We start from the raw sequence: 22,088 nt of genomic DNA on the forward strand, positions 1-22,088 counted from the left end.
TAGTGTGGACTCCGTGCCGCGTGTAGCCGCGCGGCACGGAGTCCACACTAGCAGACATTTAAAAATGGCGGTGCCCGGCTTTATGCAAATGAAGCCCGGGAAATTCAAATCCCGGGCTTCATTTGCAACTCCGGTTGCCTACATTACCACCCTAGTTCGAACTAAGGTGGTAGTGTAGACATACCCAGATTGTGTATAGAAGATTTTCAAGCTTGTTGTATTATCTGTCAGGGCGAGGCACTGCTTGATTCAAATCCTATTTAGTTTCTAGAACTAGGTTGTGATGTTCTTTTTAGTTTCTTTGGTAACCATCTCTATCCTTTAAGTCTGTCATTTACAATCACTTAAAATCTATCTTCTGCAGTTAATAAACATGTTTTACCTGAAACAGTGTATTTTGCTTGAAGTGTTTGAGAAAATTCTGCTCAGGAACAAAACTGGTACATGTCCTCTCCACATTGATGGAGGACCAGACGAGGTTATAAATGTTTTCTTGATCAGGGCAGCATGGTACAACTCAGGGAAGCAAAGCTGAGGAGCTGGGGGGAATTGGCTGGAGCCTCTCTATTGTTGGTTCATGAGTGATTGGGAGAAGCTTTGGTGCAGCTCAGCTGGATGTATCCCTGCCTGTGGCTGTCTGAGTGCAATACCTGCCAGAGGTTTGCAGCTTGTCACAGCATCACAGTGTAAAGTGGAGTCAGTGGTTGGTGGGACAGAAGGCTCAGTGGCACCTCAGTTCCAGGTTGCACACAAGAGACCCAAGCAATCATTTTTCTTAAATATTTATTAAATGCATTTCTTTAATACTTGGCTCTATAACTTCCTATGACAAAATAGCAAATGCTTAATAAAGCAGAGCAGAAAACATATCAAGTCTCCTCCTTATTCAAATGCAAACATTTTTTTCTAACAAAAACATTTATCTAGTTTTCCTTTTTTTAAAAATTTACAAATTAAGCCCCTTCTTTCAACTACTTCTATGTGGACAGCCCCTTGCACATATATGGTTTGATTTAATTAAGATAATTGTGGGACTGAGACCTTAGCTGGACCTGTTATTTTAGTTTCCATGTATCAGTAAAAGACAATGCTGGCCAAGGAGTCTGAATAACTGTTTTATTGATACCCATGTAAATGTCATGAATTTTAACTAGAGTTTAACACAATTTATCTCTATGCTAACCTTTGAGCAATAAGATGGCTCGCTCTATATACATCTGCAATGGAACTCTTTTACTCCTCTGGGTTGCCTAATTGCATGATGGATCATGGTAAAAGAGGGATAATAGCTCAGTAGTGATTATGCAAACAAAGGTTGGAAATTGACTGTTTCTGGCACAGAGAGGAAAGTATGTGCTATTTGGATTGACCAGTAAAAAACAACTTCCTCCTTAGAGAGAAGTGGGAAGACAAGTAGAGAACTGTGATCGTGAGTCAGAATTCTCTCCCTGATTTGCTTCTGGGGTAGCAAAACCATGTGTTCCCTCTTACTATGGGCCAACAGTAAACTCTCAATCTAGCTGTTCATGATTAACAGGGTCAACTAAGGCTTTGCAAAACTTCACAGAAAACCATGCTGAAAATATTAAATAATTTAGGAAATTAATGGCAGATGTTGTTTAAATGATAATCGTACAATGGTGTGATAAATGTAAGCAGTCACAAGTTGACTGTTAAGCCATCTGTTTGTAGGGAGTTTATATTTATAGCTGGTTATCTGACCATCCATGGATTTGCTGATTGAGTTAATTAGCACCTGAATAGCTGTCAGGATAATCTTTTCTACTGAAGGAGTCACTCCTTCTAATTCTAATGGATGCCTTCACAAATATCAAATTAGACAAGAAAAAAATGCAAATCACTGTTTCTAAAAGGACCTCCCAAATGGATATAATATTCACATAAGAAAAATAATTATTTGGGAATTACAAAGTGCTTTATATATGCAAAATACCACTAGCTAGTTAGTTTTCATAGCTTAAAAGAACCCATCATTCTCTCCATTTTACAGACAAGGAAACTGAAACTAACAGATTAAGTCAACATACCAAGTCAACATACCAAGACTGCAGTCAAGCTGAAAATAGAATTCAGGAGATTATAGTTATCAATTCTACTCTCTGGTCACTAGACCACACTGCTTCACACATAAATCTAATAAAAGAAAGATTCATATTGAAAGGAATAATTAGTGGTTTTGTAAACAATTTCCATATAACTCAATGTCAGAAAAAGCGACGAGGAGTCCTGTGGCACCTTATAGACTAACTGAAGTGTAGGAGCATGCTCCTACACTTCAGTTAGTCTATAAGGTGCCACAGGACTCCTCGTCGCTTTTGCAGATTCAGACTAACGCGGCTACCCCTCTGAATGTCAGAAAAGATTATCCTGACAGCTATTCAGGTGCTAATCAACTCAATCAGCAAATCCATGGATGGTCAGATAACCAGACAGGTCCTGTGAGCTTTTATGGTTTAAAGCCTCTGCACAGGTTCAGAACAGAGTCTCAAAGTTGGTCTGAGAGTGTTCACATTGTTCTATCCCTTTCACTGTGGGCTACACCAAGAAGTCTATTTCACTCATCTGCTAGTCTCTAAGGGTAAGTCTACACTTGCTCCCTATCTCAAGATAGGGATGCAAATGTAGCGTACCGAAATTGCTAATGAAGCACGGGATTTAAATATCCCATGCTTAATTAGCATAATTGCGGCCGGGCGCCATTTTGAAATTGCGTTATTGCAAAATAAAATGTCCCATGTAGCAGCGTTATTTCGAGAGAAAACTCTTCTCTTGAAATAACTTACTCCTCCAAGATAGGGAACAAGTGTAGACATACCCTAAGACACCATTGCCACCATATCTTAGTGAGACTGTAGGGTATGGTGACTTCCTGTAATCTCCTGGAATTTTTACAGGGATGGATGTCATTTTAGGACCACTAGTATGGTGCCATGCCCAAGTCTAGTCAGAATCTTTTAAAGGAGACTTTGTGGGAACAAGGGCAGGATCATCATGGGGTATGTCTACACTACATAAAAATGGCTATTTTTCCAAGAAAATCAAAAGAATAGAGGGTTTTTTCTGACTTTTGTAATCCTCATTCTACGAGGAAGAAGCCATTTTCCAAAAGAGCTCTTTTGGAAAAAGGTGTGTGTGGACAAGGAAGAGGGAGTTCTTTTGGAAGAAGAGGAAAGAGGAAAAAGCACAGATGCCCTGGTGGCCATTCCACCCATAGCAATCACAGCTTACATGTGAGAAAGTGTCCATTCAGTGTGGACGCTATCTTTTGAAAAAGCAGATGGCTTTTTCTGTGCACTTTGGCAGTATGGACACTCTCTTTCAGAAGAAGTTTTTTCGGAAGATTTCTTCTGAAAAAAGCTTCTTCCAAAAGAAGCCTGCCATCTAGACGTAGCCCATGAGACAGGTCATTCCACAATTCTCCTTTAGTGGGTATGATACCCATGGTGTTTCTTAACAATGACACACTCGCAAAGTTAGAACCATCCCGTCCTTAGGTTTGGGGCAGCCACCCCAAACCTCATGCTTTGGAGGCCCCTGAAGTGGCTGCCTCAGCTATCCTATAGATGGGACCTAGAGTGGTCCAGGGAATTACCTGGGGGGCCTGGTATGGGGTGGAGCAGGGGTCACAGCAACAGGAACCAGAGCAACCCAGCAGCCTTCTCTGCTCCACCCTGCTGCCCATCTCCCAGTCTGCTGTGCTCTGCTTCACTGCGGCAGTAGGAAGCAGAGCACCACAGCCAATGGATTCTCCACTCCCTGCTGCTGCAGTGAAGCAGAGCACAGTGGGCTGGGAAAGGTCATTGGAACAGAGCGGAGTGGAGCAGTTTGCCAAGTTGCTCCAGCTCCCACCACCACGATGAGTGTGGAGGAGGACCAACCTTTGCTGCCACATTCACCAGGCCCCCCATTAATCCCCTTGCTCCTGTTTCTCAGGGGAGGGAGCTTTGGGCAAGGGAGTGGAGCTTAGAAGGAGAGGAGAGGCAGGGTAGAGCAGGGCAGGGCTTACTACAGGGGTGCTGCACTGGGTGTTGCACATGGAGAACTGGTGGCATGGGGTTGCCCCAGACCATGTGCCCCTCTAGGGATGGCCCTAAGGGAAATAATGACTCATGATTCCAAGGCTGTTTGTTGCTAGGATCCTTCCTGCTTCCCCAACTATAATGCTAGTGGGTTGAAGGCCACCAGTGCAGCTGATTAATTATAGAGATATTGGCATTTCTCCCACTGTCTCATTATTCTCCATGTGGACTAGGGTACCAACCTATATCAGTCAGAACCTTTCTCCTTCCCAAAAGTCCTGCTGGGATGAAGCAGCAACCAAATGTCCCCTAAAGGCTCACAAAGAAAAGGAAGGATAGCATCCTACCACAGGATGACAATGAGGAAGAAAATAGTTGACCTTTTCCCTGAAAGCATCAAAAAGTATGATAGCCATTCTTGGGGCTTGGGAGGATGGGTGTTTTCTTGGATGTTTGGGTTCATGTAGACTCTGAGTCTTCAAGTGAACTTGCAGGTTCATACAATGCAAGAGCTACAGGATTTACAAATGAAATGCAATATGTATCTTCATATTGACAATCAAATAGAGCACAAAAGTGCAATAACAATCCTAGCCATTCTACAACAGTACACATAAAGTGAGTTAAAACCAGGTGCCAGAACTACAGGCAGTCCCCGACTTACGCGGATCCGACTTATGTCGGATCCGCACTTATGAACGGGGCTTTCTCGCCCCGGAGCTCGCAGGCAGTGGGACCGCCCAGAGCGCATCGGTCCCACCACCTCGACCTCCGGGGCGAGAAAAGCTGCTCCGGGTGTCCCTGGTCTGCTGGAGACTTTGCTCCCTGTGACCAGGCTTTTGTTGTGGACCCTGGGGTAGAGCAGCTGGGGTGCTGCCGGGTTGGTTCTGCAGGGACCTACCCGGCAGCGCCCCAGCTGTTCTGTCCCAGGCTCGAGATTCAGCCGCTGTTGAAACTGATCAGTGGCTGACTCCAGGAAGCTGGGGGGCAGAGCAATTCTGCCTCCAGCTTCCTGTAGTCAGCCCCTGGTCAGTTTCAGCAGCAGTGGCTGAATCTGGAGCCAGTTCCGACTTACATACAAATTCAACTTAAGAACAAACCTATAGTCCCTATCTTGTACGTAACCCGGGGACTGCCTGTACTCAATTTCTCAGCTGTGAGTTGAAGCTCTGGTTAAAAAAAAATTAATCTATTCAAAAGTGTGTGTGTATCCTGCTGACAAATAATTAAATGTGCATATAGTATTGCACAACATTTTATAAAGTCATCAACGTTTATAAAGAAAACAGAAAATTTCAGATGCACATCATTCAGTGTTAACTTGGCTTCTTTAATTATAATATTTGCATCTTAGCCAAATAGCAGAAAAATATCAAAGATGAATCAACATACTCATGTAGACATCCAAGTCCATTCCTTCCTTGGTTTTCATAAGACAACGTGCTATATAACCAACAGAGGCATGTTCTCTTAAGTTTAAAATATGTTCGTTTCCATGGACGTTATGACCTTTAAATAATTGCACTTTATTTGGAAAGAGAAAACAAACAGCAGCAACAAAGACCAAAAGCAGATTTTGAAGAGCTTCAAAAAGATCAGCCCAAGCTAAATGATTGGGCAACAAAATGGCAAATAAAATATATTCTTAAGAAATGTAAAGTAATGTACGTTGGAAAAAATAATCCCAACTATACATACAATATGATGGAAACAAATGTAGCTACAACTACTCAAGAGAGAGATCTTGGTGTCATTGTGGATAGTTCTCTGAAAACATCCACTCAGTGTGCAGTGAAATTCAAAAACAAACAGACTGTTAGGAATCATTGAAAAAGAGATAGAGAATAAGACATAGAATATCTTATTGCCTCTATATAAAATCATTGTATGCCCACATCTTGAATACTGCGTACTTATGTGGTCATCTCATCTAAAAAAAAATGCATTGGAAAAGGTTCAGAAAAGGGAATGGGTCCCGTATGAAGAGAGATGAAAAAGATTTGGACTTTTCAGCTTAGAAAAGAAGAGACTAAGGGGGGATATGATATAGGTCCATAAAATCATGACTGGTGTAGAAAAAGCGAATAAGGAAAAGTTATTACTTACTCCCACAATATAAGAACTAGGGGTAATCGATTGAAATTAATAGGCAGCAGGTTTAAAACAAATAAAAGGATGTTTTTCTTCACTCAGCACATGGTCAACTTGTGGAACTCCTTGCCAGAGGATGTGGTGAAGACTACGATTTTAACAGGGTTCAAATGGGAGCTAGATAGATTCATGGAGGTTAGGTCTATCAATGGCTATTAGCCAGGACGTGTAGGAATGGTGTCCTTAGCCTCTGTTTGTCTGTAAATGGGTGACAGGAGAGGGATCACGTGATTCCCTATTGTGTGCCCTCCCTCTGGGGCATCTGGTATTGGCCACCGTCAGCAGACAGGATACTGGGATAGATGGACCTTTGGTCTGACCCAGTATTGCCATTCTTATGTTCTTAACAATTCTCTAAGATATTCCATTTTAACATTTTATCTAGCTGATTTTCATAATTCACAAAACAAGTCAAATTTCAGCCAAAATCTTGCTCATAGCTTTGTAACAACTTGTGAATATAATCAGTAAAAAATTATATTTCTCCATGGAAATATCTAGTCTTGACTTCCGTTATTCCCATGTGACCCTCACTGAACTCAGTGGGAGCTGTGCATAACTGAGGCCCTTCGTAACAAAAGATGACTTTATAATCTTCACCATTGTATTGCTAACACTGAGTAGGTAATATACATTAGGAAATGTAAGCAAGCACTAGTTAGATCATCAATGACAGGTATTTGTCTATTCCACTCTTAAAAATCTCTAAGGATGGTGATGCTACAATCTTCTTAAGCAATTTATCCCAGTGGTTAACAATGTTAACAGTTAGGAGATTTCTCCTAATGTCCAACCTAAACTACCCTTGTTGAAATTTAAGTTCATTGCTTCTTGTCCTATCCTCAGAGGTTAAGAAGAAAAAAAATTCCCCCTATTCCTTGTAACAACCTTTTAGGTACTTGAAGCATTGTCATGTCCCTTTTCAGTCTTCTCTTTTCCAGACTTAACAAACTCATTTTTTTTTTCAATCTTGGGCCAGAGATCATGTTTTCTAGACCCTTAATCATTTTTGTTGCTATTCTCTGGACTTTCTCCATTTTGTCCACATCTTTCCTGAAACGTGACATCCTGAACTGGATACAGTACTCCTGCTGAGGCCTTTGAGATATATCATGTTTACCACTTCCTCATATCCAGAAGGCATGTTATCCTGTCAAAAAAAGTTATCAAGTTGGTTTGACATGATTTCTTCTTAACAAATTCATGCTAATTGTTACTTTTCACCTAATTATCTTCCAGATGATTGCAAATTGATTGCTTAATTATTTGCTCCATTATCCTCCATGGTACAGAAGTTGAGCTGATTGGTCTATAATTCCCTGAATTGTCCTTATTTCTATTTTTTAGAGATGGGCACTATATTTGCCCCTTTACAATCTTTAGGTATCTCTCCTGTATTCCACGAATTTTCAAAGAGAATTGCTAATAGCTCAGGTAACTCCTCAGTCCTCTCCTTTAGTGTTTCTGAATGTATTTCATCAGGCCCTCATGAACTGAAGACATCTCACTTGCTTAAAGTAACTTGTTATTTTTCTATTTTGGCCTCTGATTCTACCTCTTCTTTGTTGGCTTTCACTATATTACGTACCCCATCACCACCAACCTTCGTGGTGAAATCTGAAACAAAGAAGTCATTAAACACTTCTGACTCATCCATGTGTTCTGTTAACATTTTTGCCCTCATTGAGTAATGGTCCTATCCTATCATTGATCTTTCTATTGCTTGTAATGTATCCTTGTTACCCTTTGGCTAAGTCTACACTGGCCCCTTTTTCGGAAGGGGCATGCTAATTTTGAAAGTGGGAATAGGGAAATCCGCGGGGGATTTAAATATCCCCCGCGGATTTAAATAAACATGTCTGCCGCTTTTTTTCCGGCTTGGGGAAGTAGGAATAAGAAGTAGGAATAAGAGATCCTCCGGAATAGGGCTTTATTCCGGAGGATCGGGCCAGTCTAGATGCTTTTTTTCCGGCTTTTCCCCAAGCCGGAAAAAAAGCAGCGGACATGTTTATTTAAATCCATGGGGGATATTTAAATCCCCCGCGGATTTCCCTATTCCCACTTTCAAAATTAGCATGCCCCTTCCGAAAAAGGGGCCAGTGTAGACGTAGCCTTTATGTCGTTAGCTTGACTGGAAGAAGCTTGGGGTGAGCAGCTGGGACTGCAGGCAGAAGGAGTGGGGAGGGACTCCCACTTGCTCTGGCCCAGAGCTCCACAGAACAGTTATCCACCTGTAGTATAGGGTAAAAATACACAAAAGACCAGATTTCATGATGGAGACCAGATTTTGTGGTCTGTGACATGTTTTTTCATAGCTATGAATATGATAGGGCCTTACACATAACCAAGGCTTTGTGGATCAAAATGTTGTTCCTGTGATTTTCATAGACATCTGAAAGTTAAACTTTGAAATGCTCAGCGCGGTCTTACTTAAGTGCTTCTGTGAATCTGGGCCTTAGGCATTACTTTCTTAGGAGTCATAGAAGGTTCTCTGAAAAGATCAGGCTTCCATTCGAGTATTACAAACCTTCATACTGAGGGAAACTAAGTGAAATCCATTAGTTTATGGAATATTCTCCCAAGTGACATAATGCCTAAGTCTGCTGGGCAATAATTTTTGAAAGGAGGCTGCTTCACAAATGTCTAAAGTAGTTGTAGTTCACTCCGGAAGGGGTGGGGACTCGGGCAGAAGAGGTGAGGCCAAGAGGCTTCCTGTGCTCCCCCACTCAGACCCTGATTACCCTGGGAGCAGGAGGAATGCGTGAAGTCTTTGCCCCCATCTAGCACCTAGAGAAAACCGCCAGCTCCCCCATGCCCAGGCCTCAAATGGCCTGAGGGCAGGGGAGTGGAAGGGTGGCTGTGGGCTGAATCAACCAGCTTGGTGGGCTAGATCTGGCTCGCAGAAGCTGTCTTGCCCACCTCTGGCATGTGGGATTGGGGTGCAGGCATCTGGGTTGTGATCTAGGGCAGGAGACTGAGGTGCTCGGTCTGGGGGTGGGTATAGGCTCAGAGGGGGGGCAGAAGATTTGACTAATGTGGGAGGCAGGAGTGTGCGGGGGAGCCATAGGGTTGCCAAGTGTCCGGTTTTGAACCAGACAGTCCAGTATTTGAGGGTTCTGTCCGGGGAAAAAATTAAGAAAATACCGGACACATAAAATGTCCAGTATTTTTGAATTAGGTAAGTTTTATTATTATTAGGAGTATCAGTGCGTAGTTGTGAACTGCCTGGCTGGTAGACATGCTCACGCTGCGTGAGTGTGTCTACCAGCCTGGCAAGGAAACTACGTGAGGAGGGTGGGGCCGGGGCGGAATGGAATCCCAGGGTCTGGACTCGCTCATGCTTCGCCAGGACCGTGCATGGGATGGGCAGCGCCCTGGGATCTGCGTGCGCCCAGGTCAGTCCCATTCCACACTAGCCAATTCTCTCCCCCCGCTCCCTCCCCTGGCCAGCCCCGCTCCCACGACCCTCTCCCGGCTAGTCCCGCTTCCCATAGGCCGCCACCCCTGCATGGTATATGGACTTATTGGTGCTACTGAAGGAAGGGAGTACTGTGGTTGTCACCTACTCTGTATATATGTCTCACTTCCACAAAATTCCTGTGAGGGAGGTAGGTGGCATAGTTCTGGTTTATGATGTACTTTAAATAATTATTTTGCCATTCAGAAAATACTAAAAACTTTGAATCTACAAGGAATGCTTAAATGACCTTCTAAATAAGCTTTTGAAAAAGAGGAACTAGAAAAAAGTAATAAGCAATAAATTATTGCTCTTTCTCTTAAAAATATTTTTTAAATTAGACTTCTAAGTCTTGAATAGTTTATGCAGGAAAATTATTCTACTAAATTGAATATATCTAAAATTTAAAAAATTGTCAGTGGCTACACATTCAGCTTGACATTATTCATTTAAGAGAACTGAAATAGGTGCTCAGACATTAAAAAACAGGTGACTATGTAACTGTTGGCACCATAATTTGGAAAATTCTGGCTTTTCTATGATCTTTGAGAAACCTAATTCCACAATTGTTCTACAAGCTAATCTCCCAATAGAGGAAATCAATAGAGGTAAGTTTCAAAGGATTAATCTAGACACCTGAAGTAATAACTGGAAGTAAAAAGCCATATTTGCTTATGTTTGTTGGAAATGTTTGTTATACTTACTGGCAATGTTTAATTATGGTAATCTGGAGAAGCCTGGGAGATCTTATTAGTGGTAACATTTAATCACCCAATCATGCTGTTAACATGTCCCTTTCCCACAAAAGGGAATTTGGTTAGTAGAAAAAAATAAAGGAAATTTCCCACAAAAGGGAATTTGGAATATTGACCGAAATAGAATCAGTGCTTTTTGGATTAATCTGATAATCTGAATCCTCTATTCTTATTGTTTTCATTATCAATTTGTGATTATGAAATATTTTAATATTACTTTGTACTTTTTGCCTGCAGCACAACTAGAAAAAAAGGGAAGGATAAACCATGAAATATATACATAAGAGCATAAGAATGGCCATTCTGGGTCAGGCCAAGGTCCATGTAGCTCAGGATCCTATCTTACAAAAATGGCTGATGCCACATGCTTCAGAGGCAAGGAACAGAATAGTAAATCATCAAGTGATCCATCCCCTGTTGTCCAATCCCAGCTTCGGGCAAAAAGCAGATAGGGGCGCCATACCTGCCCATCATGGCTAATAGTCATTGGTGGACCTACCCTCCATGAAATTATCCAGTTCTCTTTTGAACCTTGATGTTGTCTTGGCCTCTAGCAAAGAGTTCCATAGGTCAATTGTGTGTTGTATGAAAAAATACTTCCTTTTGTTTATTTTAAACCTGCTTCTTATTAATTTCAGTTGGTGACCCCGTAGTTCTTGTGTTATGAGGAGTAAATAACACTTCCTTATTTACTTTCTCATACCAGTCATGATGTTATAGGCCTCTAACATATCTCTCTTTAGTTGTCTCTTTTGCAAGACGAAAAGTCCCAGTCATATGGAAGATATTCTGTACCCCTCATCATTTGTATTGCTCTTTTCAGTACCGTTTCCAATTCTAATATATCTTTTTTGAGATGGGGCAACCACAGCTGCATGCAGTAATCAAGATGGGGTGCACCAAGGGTTCATATAGTTATTTTCTGTTTTATTATTATCTCTTTCCAATGATTCCCAGCATTTGGTTAGCTATTTTGATTGTAACTGCACATTGAATGGATATTTTCAGGGAAATATCCACAATGACTCCAAGATCTCTTTCTTGAGTGGTAACAGCTAATTTTATAATGATGTTTTCCATCAGGCATTACTTTGCATTTGTCAACAGTGAATTTCATCTGCCATTTAGTTGCCCAGTCACCCCATTTATGAGATCCTTTTGTACCTCTTCACAGTCTACTTTGAACTCAACTATCTTGAATAATTTTGTGTCATCTGCAAACTTGCTGACTTCACTGTTTATCCCTTTTTCCAGATCCCAACTTGTGGGGAGCAGCAGGGGTTGCAGGAACTCATGGCGGCAGCTTGGAGACACATGGAACTTACTGTAGCTCTGAGCTCCGCAAGTGAGTTCCCTGCAGTTCCCAGCCCCTGTGGTGAGTTTGGAAGCCTTGGAGAGCTCACCATGGAGGCCAGGAGCTATGGCCCCCAGTATTTGCAAATTTGCAGTGAGGCCAGGAACACATCTAACAAGAATGGCAAAGGTTTCCTATATCTGCTAGATCCCTCTCAAAGCGTTTTGCTACATTGCTGAGAGGTGTGATTTGCCTTTACAAAAACCATGTTGATGCCTCCCCAACAAATCATATTAATCTATATGTCTTATAATTCCGTTCTTTGCTATAGTTTCAATCAATTTGCTTGGTTGAACACTTACTACAGAAAGAAGATGCAAACTAGGGGGTAAGCACTTCACGGTACACTGCCCTGGGAGTGGCAATTTTGACTCATTGCTTGATTCTGCTACTTTTGTTAAGAATAGTGCCTTTTTTGTCACTCTTGCTCATGTTGAGTAGTACCTTTGTTTGCAAAAGGCCCGGAGAAGAAAATGCAACAGTTTATCACATTAAATGTATGAGTGGCTGAATATGGCCCATACCAAGATTTTTGTCATTAGAAAGGTGCCAGAATCAGAGGGCAAGATTATGGTTTGGCCTAGTTGCTTGCACTCTGCCCTAAAGCAGAGGAGTAAGAGGAGCCTCCATACTCCTCTGCCTGGGCAACTGCCAGTGGAAAGATTCAAGGAGTAGAGAAGAACTTTGATTCTGCATGCAGGCGCACACTCAGAGATCCCATTATGAATCTGCTAGTTCAATCCTTTGGCTATGTCTAGACTGGCCAATTTTTCCGGAAAATCAGCCGCTTTTCCGGAAAAACTCGCCAGCTGTCTACACTGGCCGCTTGAATTTCCACAAAAGCACTGACTTCTTACTGTAAGAAATCAGTGCTTCTTGAGGAAATACTATTCTGTTCCCGTTCAGGCAAAAGTCCCTTTTGCGCAAAGCTTTTGCGCAAAAGGGCCAGTGTAGACAGCTCAGATTTGTTTTCCGCAAAAAAGCCCCGATCGCAAAAATGGCTTTTAACGGAAAACTTTTCCATTAAAAGCATTTCCGGAAAATCATGCCAATCTAGACGCAGCCTATGTTTTTCCTTTTTTTCAGAGCTAGTGGCTGATCGACAACAACTAACCAAAGCAAGGGACTAATCAATGTGGTTAAGGAAAGTATTAAAGATGGAATTTTAAGTGTTCCTAAGGGACCTACATTCACAGTCTTAAATCATTTGGGTTCTTTTGAAAATCTCTAGTCTCTGAAAGGGGAGTTTCAACACAGCTCTTTGTGGGTGGGAAGAGAAACAATTTAAGAAAAATGATTTGATTTGAATCTAGAAGATTGAGCTAGAGAAAACTCTAATTTGTAAAGTGTCACGCAGAAGGACCACACATTTTATATTTGGAGATCCCACTTATCCAAGTTATCTTATTTCTAATGGTCCTCTTCTGTGGTTCTTTCTCTTTGATCCATTAGAAGCAAATGTCCTTCTTCCAATGCTAAAGCCACTTAGCAAATGAGACAGTGTCAAGGTAGAGTTCATATTAAATTCTGATTTTTAATTTTAAAATTGAAAGAGAAAATATATTATTCCCATAATCCCTCACTAGCTAATTAAATAGCAAAAGGGAAATCAAATAAGACAGAAGTGTGAATATGGAAGCAAAATGAAAATACATACCAAAACAAAATCTGAAATGAACGAAAATGTTTGATAGAATCTCTATAGATGGTAAGTCCATGCTCTAATAATAAGCAGGGCTCGACAAATAATACAATCTACTTGCCTGTGGCGAGTAGATTGTAACCTGGAAGAGCCGGGTTTGGGCAAGCTGCACATGCGCAGATCACCAGACAGCGTGGTTGGCGAGCGGGGCTCGCTGCAATTCGGCGAGCCCTGATAATAAGTATATAGCAGCAGGGATATATTACTGACTACCTGACCAGGACCATGTGCTGAGACCAGCAGTTAGAAGCTGTGAGCATCTTAAGGAGGATTTGAAACCTATAACCCTCTGTTTGTTGATCAAGCCTTCAGCAGGGGGTGTGGTTATCAGGAAGGCAGGGCTATATAAAGCGTACTAGTATGCGACCAGGAAGCTAGCAAAGAGGAACAGCTAACAGGGAGTTTGTGAGGAAGTTTAGAGGGGGAGTTTGAAGGGGGCTAGATGCATTCTTTAAAACTTCTTTTAAACTGAACTAAATCTAAACCATCTGATCTAAATCTAAACCATCTGATCTAAATAAAAATCCTATCAATAATCTAATTATTGGCAGGAGAGAATGCAGGCAGAAGTGCAGCACCAGAGTGCGGGTTATCCTGTTTATTGTACCCAATGTAGCATGTATACGTAGGTGGCGTATGTGTACATTCAAAGCAAGGAGCTCCTGGCCCTCAGAGACCATGTACTGACTTTGGAGGCCAGGGTTAGCTGAACTGGAGGAGCTAAGGGACACAGAGAGGTATACAGATGAGGCTTTCTGAGACACCGTAGAACTGTCCCACCTCCGGTCAGACAGCCCCTGTGTTGTTGAGGAGGGTGAAAGTCTCGGGGAAGGAGAACATTCAATTGGAGCAGAGGGAAATAATCTCATAGTTGGGACCCCCCTTCATCTCTGGGGGGAGGGAACTCCAGTCATTAGGATAAGGCAAGTAGTTAGTAATGGGAGATTCAATCATTAGCAACTTAGCTGGGTTTGTGATGACTGAGAGAACCATATGGTGACTTGCCTGTCTGGTATGAAGGTTGTGGATCTCGCGAGATATCTATCTATCTTACGTAAAGTTAGTTGTCATGGGACAACACGGAAGGTCCTTTCATGGACTGATAACTGGTTAAAAGACAGGAAACAAAGGGTAGGTATAAATGGTCAGTTTTCAGAATGGAGATAGGTAATAAGTGGTGTCCCCATGGGTCTGTCCTGGGACCAATCCAATTGAACTCATTTATAAATGATCTAAAGGCGAAAGAGGTAAACAGCGAGGTAGCAAAATTTGCAGATAACGCTAAACTGCTCAAGATAGTTAAGAACAAAGCAGACTGTGAAGAGCTTCAAAAGGATCTCACAAAACTAGGTGATTGAGCAACAAAATGGAAAATGAATTTTAATGTTGATAAATGCAAAGCAATGCACATTGGGAAAATATAATCCCAACTACACATACAAAATGATGAAGACTATTTTAGCTATAACCACTCAAGAGAGTGTTCTTGGACTCATTGTGTATAGTTCTCTGAAAACATCCACCTGTTGTGCAGTGGCAGTCAAAAAGCAAACGTATTGCTAGGAATCATTTTAAAAAGATAGAGAATAAGACAAAGAATATTTTAATGCCTCTATATAAATCCATTGTATGTCCACATCTTAAATACTGTGTACAGATGTGGTCGCTTCTGTCGTGTGGTTTGGCTTTTGGATATGAGAGGAGCCAGTAAAAACACCTCAGATAGACTCTTGTTAACTTTATTATGCACAGAATAGTAAAGGAAAGCAGTGCACAGTTACAGAGATCTATTTCAATACACAGGATAGTTAATACAGACAATAATATAACACCTAGGGCAATACTCAAGATACTTGATATTAAGGATACTTATTTTTATAAATCACACACACATAGTTCCACCGCTAAGACGTTACAATTATCAGATGATTAGATGATTGTCAAATTCTCAGATGATTGTCAGATTCTCAAATGACTGTCAGATGGGAGGTCATGGTCTTGTTGTTTCCCCATGCACAGAGGCGTCCACAATACATTAGTTGGTAGGAACAGGCACAGCTTCCAGTTATAGCGAGTAAGGTAGTGGGGTCCCCTTACCTCTCACCGATTACCTTTTCTACCCTTATTTTATAACAAAGCGAGACTTGACGTGGTCGTTCTAGTGAAATCTCCCAATTAATCATCGATTGTGTATGCCCCTCTTTTGTACACATTCTGCTAATCAAAATACACTATACTTAGCTGATAGTTTTATGGCTGCATCAGTGATTTTATTCATTAGCATTGTTAGGTCCCAGTACTGGGTTACTCCCAATGTTCTTGGCACGGTTTCTCTATACCAATACACACAGCACACTATTGTTTACGCACTCCTGACTTTCAAAGGTCAACCCTTGGCCTGGCCCATGTGCTTTCATGCACGAGGTTCAAATCAGGCCTGGTTTGCCTTATAAGAAGCCTCACTTTGGTCAAGGCAGCCATCGCTAGTCCAGTCCATGAAGGGCCGGACCCCACAGACATTATTATTCTGGTCAAGACGAGGTTGTCCAGGCTCCCTTACAGCTTCATCTCAAAAAAAGATACATTGGCATTGGAAAAGGTTCAGAAAAAGGCAACAGAAATGATTAGGGGTATGGAACAGGTCCCATATGAAGAGAGATTAAAAAGACTAGGACTTTTCATCTTAGAAAAGAGGAGATGATAGAGGTCTATAAAATGACTGGTGTGGAAAAAGTGAATAAGGAAAAATTATTTACTTATTCCCATAATATAAGAACTAGGGGTCACCAAATGAAATTAATAGGTAGCAGAATTAAAACAAAGAGAAGGAAGGTTTTTTTTCCTCAGTGCCTGGTCAACCTGTGGAATTCTTTGCCAAAAGACCAGGAATATAACAGGGTTCAAGAAAGAACTAGATAAATTAATGGAGGTTAAGTCCATCAATACTTATTAGGCAGAATGGATAGGAATAATGTCACTAGCTTCTGTTTGTCAGGGGATGAAATTGGATGACAGAGGGAGATTACTTAGGGTGTGTCTACAAACTAGCCTAAACTCGAAAAAGATACACAATTTGTATTATGCAAATTGCATATCTTATTTCAAATCTATCTTGAAATTGCTTATTTTGAAATTTGGCACCTCTACATAGCGCCAAATTTCAAAATAGCATGCTGTTTCGAGACATCCCTTAACTCTCATGGAACGAGGATTACCAGGATGCCAAAATAGTGTGCCATTTATTTCAAAAAACATTTCAAAATAATTGGCAACTTGTATAGTTGTGGGGTAGCTATTTCACGATATGTCTGGTATCCTGAAATAGCCATCCAGAGTAGACATACCCTTGAGGATTACCTGTTTCTGTTCACTCCCTTTAGGGCATCTGGCATTGGCCACTGTCAGAAGACAAGATAGTGGGCTAAATGGACCTTTGGTCTTACTCGGTATAGACATTCTTATGTTTTGTTCCAAAGAACGAATCATGACATTGGCATCAGGAATTCATGTGAATTAAAAGTAATGATCTGAAATTACAGCTTCTAATCACTTCAAAATATTAATATAGGAAATAACTTTTACTAACATGTTAGTGAAGAATAATGTATGCAGTGTTGTAGCTGTGAGGGTCCCAAATATTAGAGAGACATGGTTGGTGAGACTATCTTTTAGTGGACCAACTTCTGTGAGTGAGATTTTACACAGCACTCTTCTTCTTGCCTGATAATAGGCATGATTTAGTATTGTTTGGAAAAATAGTGGAAATCACCAGGCAAAAGGTGGCAGCAATGAGTCATTCTGAAATCTGATATTGGAGGCATTCATTACAGTCTGCTCAATCTGTATGAAAATATATTTTTTGAAATTCACATCTGCTAAGAAAGTGCTTGCTAATTACAATTTATTGACAGATCGATTAAATGACTTTGTTCTAAAATTAAACTATGTATTTGGATGCCAATCAAGATTTAAAAAAGGAAACAGTTCGTCCCCTCCCTCCAAGTCCTTCTTCTCTCCCCCCCCCTCACCCCACGCCCCCAAACCCAACCCTTTCTTGTCTTAGATACGCAGTTCTCCTTGACTAGAATTCAGGGACTTTAGACCTGTTATCAAATGCAGGCATCACCCCGACAGCTCAGCTGACTACATGGATTTGCTGATGGTTACAGCTGTGCTTAGGTCACTGCTGCTAGGCAGGATCAACATATTTTCCAAACGAGAAAACTTTGCTCCAGAAAATACACGGCAAAGGGGCTGGGCTATAGCTGCAATGGCATTTTCCCTACGTTTCTTCCGCTAGCAAGGAGTTACATCTACATATCTGTCGTGTTTCCTCAACAGCTGTGCTTGTCTGGAAGGAGACACCTGGAAATTGTTTAAGTGGATTTGCCATCTAAGGATGAGTGTAGCGGGGAAGGAGAGCGAGGCACACAGGAGCAGGGGCTGTAAGCAATCGCTCCATTCTTTGCGTTAGTTGACCTGAAGTTTTCATCAGCTCAGCTAAAGCGGGTGTTGGGGAAGGGAGCAGGTGGCAGCGCAGCCCAGCCCAGCCACGCTTCAGCCGCATCTGCTCTCCCATCGGAGGATAACTCAAGGGCATTTCCCACATTCCCCTCGCTGGTCCATGGGCAGCAACCGTATATGAGCGCGGGCATCCTGCGAGCGCATTGTTCCCTGGCCGGGTGTGTCCTGCTTGTCTACACGCACCTGCGCTATTGACTGGCGCCCACTCCAAAGCCCCCGGCCAGCCTCACGTTGCTGGCCGTGGCTTTGCGTTGCTGCGCTTTCTCCCGAAGCCCCCCTTTCAAACAAAGCGGCGTGCACGCCCTGCCTCGGGGGAACGGCATGGAGGGGCGCGTGGAGAAGGGAGGGAAACGGCCCAGCTTCCGTGCGAGGCTGCAAAGAAGAAGGCGGCGGCAGCAGCAGCAGCGGCAGCACTGAGCCCAGCCTGGCCAAGGAGCCCATCTTCCCCCAGCAGCCCGGCTGCTGGCGCTCTCGGCAAGGCGGCGGCGCGCGCCTGCCCGGGACCCGACGGTGTTCGAACGCTGCCCGGGAGGAGCCTCGCGCCCCCACCTCGCCAGGCGCAGGTGGCGGCGGCGGCGGCGGCGTCTCAGTGAGCGAGAGAGCGAGCGCAGCCGCCCACCCCAGCCCGGCTCCTCAGCCGCGCCAGGCGCGCGCTCCTGCCGGAGAGGGGAGGAGAAGGGAGCGCAGCGGCAGCTGTGCCTGTATCGTCTCCAGCCCCAGTCGGCGGCGGCGGATGTGCCCCGCAGCCGCCGCTGCTGCACCCGAGCGCCGCTGCTGAGCCTGGCAGCGCCGCGGAGAAGAGGGGGGGAGGAAAGCCGAGTCTTTGCCTCGCTCGAGCAGGCGGTGGATGTGGAGCCAGCCTCTCCCCTCGCAGCCGCCGCCGCCACCAGGCAGTTGTCCCACGGAGGAGCCCAGCCCCACCGCACAAAGAGAAGGATGCTGCAGCTGGGCAAGGTCAGGACCTTGAATTGAAACCCGGGGGCGCCGCGCGCACCTCCCCCCCCTTTGCCCCCACCGGCTTGAGGATTTGCCTTGGATTCGCTGTGTATGCTTGGGAAAAAGCAGGCAGGGTCGACGCCGTTCGGTGAGTGCAATTGCGATCGTAATGGTGCTCGTGCCTTATTTCTTCCGCTGCTGCTAGCAAGCATTGGCTTGTCGTGCCCACATTGCAAAGGCCCCTCTCCTTTCTAGAAGGCAGCTGTGGCTGGCTCTGGAAACATGGCTTGTGCCTTCCGCGGAGAGGTAACAAAGTGTATTTTTCCTCTGCCGCCCCCCCCCCCCCCCATACGTTAGTCGCCTGCTTATGTAGGGCATCAGCAATACTCGCTTCCCTGCCACCCCGCAATGATATACTCATTACAGCACTGAAGTCATAAATCTATCCTGGGAGGGGGGAATAGACCCTGCTCTGCCATGTAGTCCTGGGCTGTTGTGGTCCATGCCGTGACTCTGTTCCTTGCAGACCGAAATTGAAATACTTAGTCATACGCCCATGTCCGCTTCTTCGGCTTCTTTCCCACGTTGGAAACCCTGAGAGTCTATATTTAGAGCCATCAAATCGTGAGATTTCAGTGCCGCCAGCCGGGTTCTTGGGCATATGTATGGTGACAATAAGTATGGGCTTTTCTGCTTTGGAACCGATGGCTGTGACACATCCGGCTTTGGGGGGGGGGGGTTGGTGGGAGGGAGGAAATCGGCGTGTGATGTGCAAGGTGATACTCGGTTGATCTATAATTAATGGCTGAAAGGAAAGATGCTTTTCTTTTCATTTCCTTACTCTTATTCTGGTGTGTGTAGTGTGCTTGCATCGACTGCTTCAAAGGTAGCCTCAACTGAGTCAAGTCACTATAGAGGAGGTGCGGCAGCACCATAATAGTTGTGTGACAGGGGAAACTGATCTGGCTGGGAATTTTTGGAGGAATAATGCTACGGAAAGATCATTTTTAAAACCGGTCTTAAGTTTTCCCCTGAATATAGGGCTCAGTGGTAGGGATTCAAAACGCGAGAAACAAAACTGAAACGTATGGTCACTCTTGTGTATTTTCTGTTAAATCTTTAAATATTATGACGTGATTTACTCGGGCTTAGGAATTTACTATTGGTCTTAGAGATTAATTTCAACACAGAAACTTTCAGTTGTTTCCTATAAATAGACAGGAGTAGGCTTTATTAAACTGCCAGGTATTCACTCTTCTGAACTGCAACGATTGCATTTGTTTACATAAATCTCAAAACACTGATGTGATTCTTGCTATTGTCAAGAGAAAAAAATATAATTTTAGTTTGTTCCTCATACATCATGTATGTATACTATGCAGAGTCATTCAAAGGTGTTACAAGACACTAGAGGGATTTTCTGTTTTCAAGAAAGAATTGACTTATCCAATACAAACAACTATATAAAAAACATGTAGAACTGTATTTAAACCTACAGAATGTGCCTGTGAGAGACTGAGGGGAAAAACATCTCCTAAATACTCATTTCATACAGTGGAACACTTTAAATGGAAGTCGGGAAAGTTGCCCAGTCTAGGAGGAAGAAAAATTATAGTGATCTACATTCACTACTGAATTTCTCAATTCAGGTAACACACTTAAAACTACTCAGTAAATAGAGCGATTTTACCATAGAGTGAGTTAAGCTTAAACAGGTATGCTGAAGGTATGCCTTATTGGCCTTGACTCTCAAAATTGCTTGAGGGCTTGCACAAATCCTTTTATGTTAGCAGTTTATTTGCAAAAGATTGGGACACCTGTGGCAAATACGCTAAACGTACACATTTTATAAATTCTCAGGTGGTTATTTGAGACCAACACTGTGCAAAGTTTGTGAAACTCTTATTCAGTTGGTAAATGAGTTTATCTTTTCAGAGCTTTGTATGCATACAAGTGTAAATAGGCAAGCTGAAGAGAGAATGTCTAGATAATTATTAACAGAACTTGATCACTGGCCTAAAACTGTTATTTGAGGAGCATGATATGTTGAAAACTTCACTATAGAAACCCAAGATCGCATCTTCAGAGACAGTGTTTGCAATCTGTTATATAAGAGAGGCTTTGAGGGGGGATGGGGAGGGAAGGAAATAAGAGTAGTAGACTATGCTGTGCACAAGCCATATGAAATACCCTTTAAAGCTGCTAGTAGTCAGCAAAGAAATCCCTTTATTCCTGAATGGGAGTTGAATGTCTTATTGTGGATTACAAAAGCACAAGGACTCAAACTGGTCCATGAAAGGAATCTACAGCTACTGTACTTGAGGTCGATAACTTAGCTGATGTTTGTAAGTAGTAGACAACCTCTAATGGGAATAATGAGCTTGCAACTTGTTCTTGAAAAAAAAATATGAACAGTCTAACCTAGGGTACTTTACATGAAGATGAAAGAACTTTGACACAGCTGCACTGAATAAAAATATCAGTTAAATAAGAATTATGCAAACTTGTTTTAATTTGCCCAAATTCGCAGCAATTAACTTGATGCCATTAAATAGGAAAGGTGACTTAAGATGCATGTGTAAAACTAATTTAATTATTTTTAAGTATTAATGGGGCATAGAACAGTTTATTTTAAGGAGTTTTTAATTTTTTTAAATAGGTCTGTAGCTTGACATGTAAATGAAGCAGATAATAGATTCAGCAGAGCTTATGAGTTCAATTTTGCACTAAATTTCATATACGCCTCCTACTTCATGGTTCATTGTGATATGATTTTTACAGCCTATCAGTTACAGAAATTTCAGTTTAGCCTTATTGGGATTTTAAATATGTACATTTCAATTTTGGCAGTATCTATTGCTAGCACTATCAGTAGTAAAGGGGAATTTTTTTGTTCCACATCTCAAAACACATGCATGGGTTCTGATTCATTTCCTCTTAAGATTATTAGGTCTGAATTATTAAAAAAATAACATAGTATCTGCCCACTACATACATACACTGTTTCTGATACAGAATATTGGAAAATATATCTATTACCTGGATTTCTAAATAAGGTCTTCCAAAACTGACCAGTTTAGGACAGTTATTTTGCCAGCGAACTATTTGCCTAATAAACTTAAAAACCAATGTAATCATGATACTTTTTGAATGTGCATTACTTAATATA

General features: G+C 42.4%; 1 protein-coding gene across 2 annotated transcripts in view; it reads left to right on the forward strand.

Annotated features, from left to right (window-relative positions):
* Window positions 1-18,088: 18,088 nt before the first annotated feature.
* Window positions 18,089-22,088, forward strand: part of CTNND2 (catenin delta 2) — a 1,073,049-nt gene continuing 1,069,049 nt past the window's right edge. The window contains exon 1 of one of the 2 annotated variants that reach the window (XM_006120137.4): window positions 18,089-19,067. In XM_006120137.4, the coding sequence (XP_006120199.1) occupies window positions 19,031-19,067 (37 nt within the window). In that variant the 5' untranslated portion in view covers window positions 18,089-19,030. The remainder of the gene's footprint in view (window positions 19,068-22,088) is intronic. The other variant, XM_006120139.4, reaches the window with a different exon arrangement.

The sequence above is a fragment of the Pelodiscus sinensis genome, chromosome 2 (assembly GCF_049634645.1).
Source record: "Pelodiscus sinensis isolate JC-2024 chromosome 2, ASM4963464v1, whole genome shotgun sequence".
NCBI classification, from domain to species: domain Eukaryota; kingdom Metazoa; phylum Chordata; order Testudines; family Trionychidae; genus Pelodiscus; species Pelodiscus sinensis.